Genomic DNA, 6,000 nt, shown 5'->3' with positions numbered 1-6,000 from the left:
AGATTTGTTCGGGTATTATCACTGCTCAACATCGTGATTTTAGTTTTACATAAGTGTCTGCCTGTGTATTAAAACCACAACTCACACCATCCCGCCCCGTCTGGGGAGGAGCCCCGCCCCCTGCTTTGGACCTAAACGTAGATTAGACGTGATACAATATACCTGGACGGTTTCAAAACAAGGTAGCTGAGCTATATATAAGCAAACTGGGGACTCACTAGCAAGAGCTGGGCGTGCCAGCAAGTGGATTCTCCTGTGTTTACTCTCATTAGCTTACCCCGCCCATCCTACAATTGCTAAGAGATGGGACCAACCATCGCGAGACTTCAACGGTCTTCTCACGGGGCCGGGGGGTGGGGCTTCAGGGGCGGCGCTTGCGCAGAAGCACCTTTTGAAGCCAGCGTGGGAGAAAGGGGGCGGGGCGTCCCCGGGCGTCCTGCGCAGTCGCTGGGGACCCGACGCCTGTCAGCCGGCGCCGTGGTTTCCGGCCTGGGCGCCGCGCGGCGCGTGCGCAGCTCCGTCAGGTGTGTGTGTGTGAGTGTGTAAGTGTGTGTGTGTGTTTGGCGAATGTCGGCCTGGGGTGGTCCGCAGTGTGTGAGGAAGGCCCGGCCTGGGGACGACGGGCGCTTGGGTACCGGCTGAGGTAGGCCGTGGTGGCTGTGGAGTCAGAGGTTAGAGGTCGCGGGGGGACCCGTCGGCTCCGGGCCACCACCAGGAAATAGCGAAGGCTCCGGCGGAGCCCCGGGGTCCGGCCCTGCGGGTTCCCCCCGCGGCGACTTCGCCCCAGCCCCGGGGCGTGGGCCGCGCCCTGCTCGCGTGGGGACCGGGTGCTTTGCCGCCCGCGCCCGCGCGCTGAGGCCCCTGCCGCGCGCCGGCCCCGGGAGCTGGGGCAGGAGGATGGCTTGGGAGGGGGGACCCGCCTGGGACTGCAGGTAGCTGGAAGGGAGGCCGAGGCGGGGAAGGTAGGCTGCCCGGTGCTCGTGTGCCGGTGGCGTTCGCTTTCCGAGCCACCCTGGCTCCTGGGGGGCGCATTGTGCGCTTTGGCTCTGCCGTAGCACTGGGTTTCATGAATGAAGATGGGGATTTAAGGTTGAGGGACCCCCCGTCTGAGGTCCAGTATTGGACTTTAAACCCTGGCCATTTAAACTCGGTGCCTTTTAATCCAAATGGCCTGAATTTATCATGCGAAGTCTTTTTTTTTTTTTTTTTCCTTTTTCTACTACGTGTTCTGTCTTCTTTGCGCCTGTATTTGCCCACGTCCCGTGGGTAAATTTGTCCCCACCTCATTCTTGTTTAAGCTGCCCCTCTTATTCTTTTTAATCTGTTAATCCATAAAAAACATTGTGTGTGTTAGGATTTTTCTCCCATTTTTTCTTTCTCTTTAAGAAAGGCATTTCTAAGCGATTTTAAACTATATAAGGGTCGATCGAAGTTGAATGCTTTGGGATTGTCAAGCACGTTGGAATTATTCAGCAGTGGCCTGAGTTTAAATCAACTGACACATGAGACAGGCTTTTGTTTCCAGCTTTGTGAGAGGTTTGTCTTACTAGTTTTCACCAGCCAAGTGTAGTTTTATAATTTGTTTCCTTTTGTACAATTGATTCTCTTAACTAAATGTTTGCCACTGAAGATGAGTGAAACTGTTACAGCCTATTTGATACATGCGATCATGGTTAATGTGTTCCTCACCTGTTAGTTTTCTCCTTGAGGTGACCAAATACCAGAGAAGAAAAAAACTTCGGGGGTGGGGGGTGGGGGGGTGTTGTTTCAGGGAACAGTCCATCCTGATGGGGAAGACACAGTGAGGGTGAGAATGGGGCTTGGTGGCGGCAGGATGGTGAGGTTGCTTCCTCACATCTGGGTAGGTAAGAAAACAAAACAGACAGGACAGGAAATGAGGCTGGTCCTCCAGGCTCAGCAACCGACATTGCACTCCCTAGCCTAGGCCCCATCCAAAGTTTCCAGAATCCCCCAAAACAAGAATCCACCAGCCAGGGGCCAGTTCTAACACATAAGTCTGTGGGAGTTTTTACAGCCAAACCATAGCAACTATTACTTGATTTAAGTTTTCTTCAAAATTTACCCTTTTCTATTTATCTTTCTGAAGATTACATGTTATATAACAGATTTTATGTTGTGTTTAAGGGCCGCTAGGGAATGTGCTTGATGTCACGGTTATTGTTAAGATAAAGAATTGGATTAGGTCCCAGGAAATGATATTTCCACTGTGAATGGAAGTCATAGTCTTGTTTGTGAGATTCCTAGAAAATATCCAGGAGAGGAGTAAGGCCCTACCCAAGGTGCACATTGGAGCTGCAAGCATGAATATTGCATGCAGTGTTACTGTTTTTTGTTTGAAAATATTTCTTCATAAAAGATACATTATCTCTATGTTGGTAACCTTCCTAGCAAATGTATGTTGTTAATTGTGCTGGAATTTGGATTTGCAACAGGTCAGAGATGTTAACCAGACTCCATCGTGTTGGGTGTTCTTTTCCTGTGTTGCCACCGTTTTCCAGTCTTTCTGTCTCATGTCCACTGTTCCATTTGTCATTTAGAATTCACATTCACTGACCAAGAAAGTGTGAAGATGAGCAGCCGAAGGAAACGTGCTCCCCCAGTGAAGGTGGATGAGGAAAGGCAGCAGCAGCTTCACTGGAACATGCATGAAGAGCTGAGGAATGAACCGCTCCCCTTGACTGTTGAGGAGCAGTCCTGCTCGGGTGCAGACTCCTCTTCTGATTGCATCCTCATAGATGATGACCCTCCTGAAGATGTGGTTCACAGAGATAAGAAGAGGCGGTCAGAGGCTGTGGGCACCTCAGAATCCACTGAAAAAGAGACCCCTTTGTCTGTCAAGTTGAATGTTACCATTTCTCCCTATCATGACGATCAGTCTTGGAAAGCATTGCTGGGAGATTTTGCTCTTCAGCTTCTCCATGAAGAGAGTTCAGTTGAACATTTTTCTGAAAGGAGTTTTACATTGATGAGTTCAGAGTCAAGCAATCAGTTCCTGATCTATGTCCATTCAGAATGTAAAGATGAGGAAAAACAAGAAAGTGTGCTTAAAGAATCGGCTGATAGTTATGGCAAGGGTCTTCGAGTGGAATCGTCCTTCAGTAGTGACATGTTACAGGATTTGGCCTGGCTGCAGAAGAAAAGAGGAATAAAACTTTATCAGCGACCTGAAGGGAATCATACGATCAAGGTACTCAGTTTCTGTGGTGTCTTGTAAGGTTCTACATCGAAGTTAACTTAGAAAGTATCAAGACCCATCAGTAAGCTTCTCATTATTGTTTCAAAGAATACTTTATATGGGGCTTTAAGTAACAGCAAGACTGTGTCTTCCTGCCAATCATTTCTAGCACTTTCCTGAGGGGATTCCCCTGAGTTTTACTTCCTGCCTCTGTGCTCAGTTACTTGCTTTGGTCCTCACCTTGACCTTGTATTTTCAAATCTTTGTCTACATTGTTTCAGAAATGGTGTGATAGGAGTTAGTTTCCTGATTGTAGAACTGAAGTGTAGCCTTCCTGCTCTGACATACACCTTTCTGTCACATGTCCCTGACCCTTCTTACCCTTTGTCACTGTGCTTTTTCGTCTGGCTCCAGAAATTCCGAATTAATTTGTTTTCCGCACAGATGCTGTCTTTCTGTCTCTGCTTTTCTGGCTTCCCTCTGCCTAGGTTATTTCTTCCCCTCCTCTACTATGTCGTTCTCTGGTAGTCTGTTCAGAAAGACTCACACGCATGGAGAACTTCTCTTAAGCCCAACCCAGAATATTTGATACATAGTTTGGTTTTTGTTGTTTATTTTATTTCCTTCCTTCCTTCCTTCCTTCCTTTCTTCCTTCCTTCCTTCCTTCCTTTCTTCCTTCCTTCCTTCCTTCTTTCCCCCTTTTTTTCCTACTTGAATTGCATTTACATCTTAGATCCTTCTTGCTTGCTAAACTGTGAGGTCTTTATCTTTACTGCCTATTTAAAGTGCCTGCTACCTAACGTTTGTAATTCATTTCAAGATGTGCATTCAGTAAGTTGTGTAAATATATGAGAATCACTCAAATGTTCTGATATCAACTTTTCTATATGAACTGTAAACCATACCTATCCTTTAATGATAAATTTTTCTAAAGTCAGGTGAGATAATGTAAGTTGGTGTACTCTGTAAAGAGATTATATGCCTTATGCTAAAGGCTGAAAGAAAATTTTAAGATGTTTCATCTTTGTGTCACATTTCTTAAATTAAAAGCAATTGTATTGGCAGGTCTAATTATTATTTCTGGAGCGATCTGGTGTGTTCAGGGTGGAATGGCCATGGACTTACTTAAAAATAACCTAAAGAATAGAGAACATTTGGAAGCATTATACAGAAGTTAACTTTCCCTGGATGGACACTGAAACTCATAACCATGCAATTCCTTGTCTATTCATTTTGAGAACCAGTATTTTGCAGAGTGATAGCAGGAATGTAAGAATTCATGGCTGGTGTGTCTGTATTCTACCCTTAAAATCAAATCTTAATCTCTTCTACTTTCCATGACCTTGATTTTTATAAAAATGTAAATATTTATCTGTCGCTGCCATGGTAAGCCATCCCCAGGTGAACAAAAGGCAAACTCATGCAGTCCTGAAATGTAACTCACTTGTTACTCTGTAGTGTTACTGGATTCTTACATTTCAGCAGAAGACATGAAGGAGTTCAGTTGTTAGGGAGTTTGGCCCCAGGATAGCTGGAGAAATGAAAAAAAGAATTGTCTGCTGTTATAAACCTTAAAAATTAAACTATTTGGGCTGCTTCATGTGGACTTCCATTTTAAAAAAGGAGAACATTTTAATCTAAACAAAACTTATATTTCCTAAATTTCCTTTAGTCCTAAATATCATTGCCTGTACTCAGATCTGAGTATTTCAGCTCTTAACATTCATGAGCTGCATTGTTTTACTTAGCATTAGTCAAGGTCTGTTTTCTTCCACCTTTTATTTCATATTTGATCCAATGATAAGGATTCCCAAACTTAACCACAAAAGAGTGATCGTGTGTGTTTAGTTTTCTAGGAAATGCTTCCTTGTAATGAGCTTCACTGATTATTCAAGTGTTCATTAGGTTTAGAAATGGTGACATGGTTGGTTGAATTGAGGTTTTCATAACGTTCTCCTGTGTTTTGTCCCCATTAAGGAAGTCTTTTTGTTTTCATTTTTTCAGATAAATAATGCATCATAGACATTTACAGAGTGAATTTATGAAATTAAATCTCGTGCCTATGGTGTAGACATTGTTAAAGCCTTTAAAAACAGTGAATCTGGGGACTGGAGAAATGGCTCAGTGGTTAAGAGCACTGGCTGCTCTTGCAGAGGCCCTGGGTTTGGTTCCCAGCACCCACATGCCAGCTAACGGCCATCTGTAACTCCTGTCCCCAGGGATTCACTGTCCTCTCTTGGCCTCTAGGGGTACTGCTGCACGTGTGGTGCATAAACATACATGCAGACAAAACACCCATATACTTTTTTTTTTTCATCTCAAAGTTCTGTTTTTTAGAAATAGTGACTCTCTCAAGGGTTTTCTTGTGTCCAAATGAAGAATAATATATTCTTAGTAAAACTTTAATTCTCTTTAGGTTGGAATTTATATCTTGGAAGCCGGCCTAGCAAGACTAGACTTTATGAGTGATGCAAGTTCAAGAATGAAAAAGTTCAATCAGCTCATGAAGAGAGTAATGGAAAAGTTACATAATTTTATTATTCCAGGTAATTATTAAAGTGAACTTTAAAACTGCATTTTGGGATTGTCAGTTTTTCTTCAGCTTGTACACGTAACATGTTGTTTGTTCTTTGGTCTTTTTTGTGGGGGCCTGCCACCCAGCTCCCTAATTAATTACACACAGAGACTTATTATTACTTATGAATGCCTGGTCTTAGCTTGGCTTAGTTTCTAACCAGCTTTCCTTAACTTATCCCATCTACTTTTTACCTCTAGGCTCTTCCTTTTTCTATTCCTGTATACCT

At 44.0% G+C, this 6,000-nt stretch overlaps 1 protein-coding gene across 3 annotated transcripts in view; it reads left to right on the top strand.

Annotated features, from left to right (window-relative positions):
- Nucleotides 1-369: 369 nt before the first annotated feature.
- Shprh (SNF2 histone linker PHD RING helicase) overlaps nucleotides 370-6,000 on the top strand; it is a 72,023-nt gene continuing 66,392 nt past the window's right edge. For 2 of the 3 annotated variants that reach the window (XR_013045091.1, XM_076552763.1), the window contains exons 1-3: nucleotides 512-643; nucleotides 2,559-3,208; nucleotides 5,613-5,742. Coding sequence is in view for 2 of the 3 variants with exons in the window: in XM_076552763.1 (XP_076408878.1) it covers nucleotides 2,591-3,208; nucleotides 5,613-5,742 (748 nt within the window). In the remaining variant the exon portion in view is untranslated. Of the gene's footprint in view, nucleotides 644-2,558; nucleotides 3,209-5,612; nucleotides 5,743-6,000 lie in introns of all 3 variants that reach the window. The other variant, XM_076552764.1, reaches the window with a different exon arrangement.

The sequence above is a fragment of the Peromyscus maniculatus genome, chromosome 16, assembly GCF_049852395.1.
Source record: "Peromyscus maniculatus bairdii isolate BWxNUB_F1_BW_parent chromosome 16, HU_Pman_BW_mat_3.1, whole genome shotgun sequence".
In the NCBI taxonomy this organism is placed as follows: Eukaryota; Metazoa; Chordata; class Mammalia; order Rodentia; family Cricetidae; genus Peromyscus; species Peromyscus maniculatus.
The sequence above is the reverse complement of the archived record's forward strand: the minus strand, read 5'-3'. Positions and strand labels throughout refer to the sequence as shown.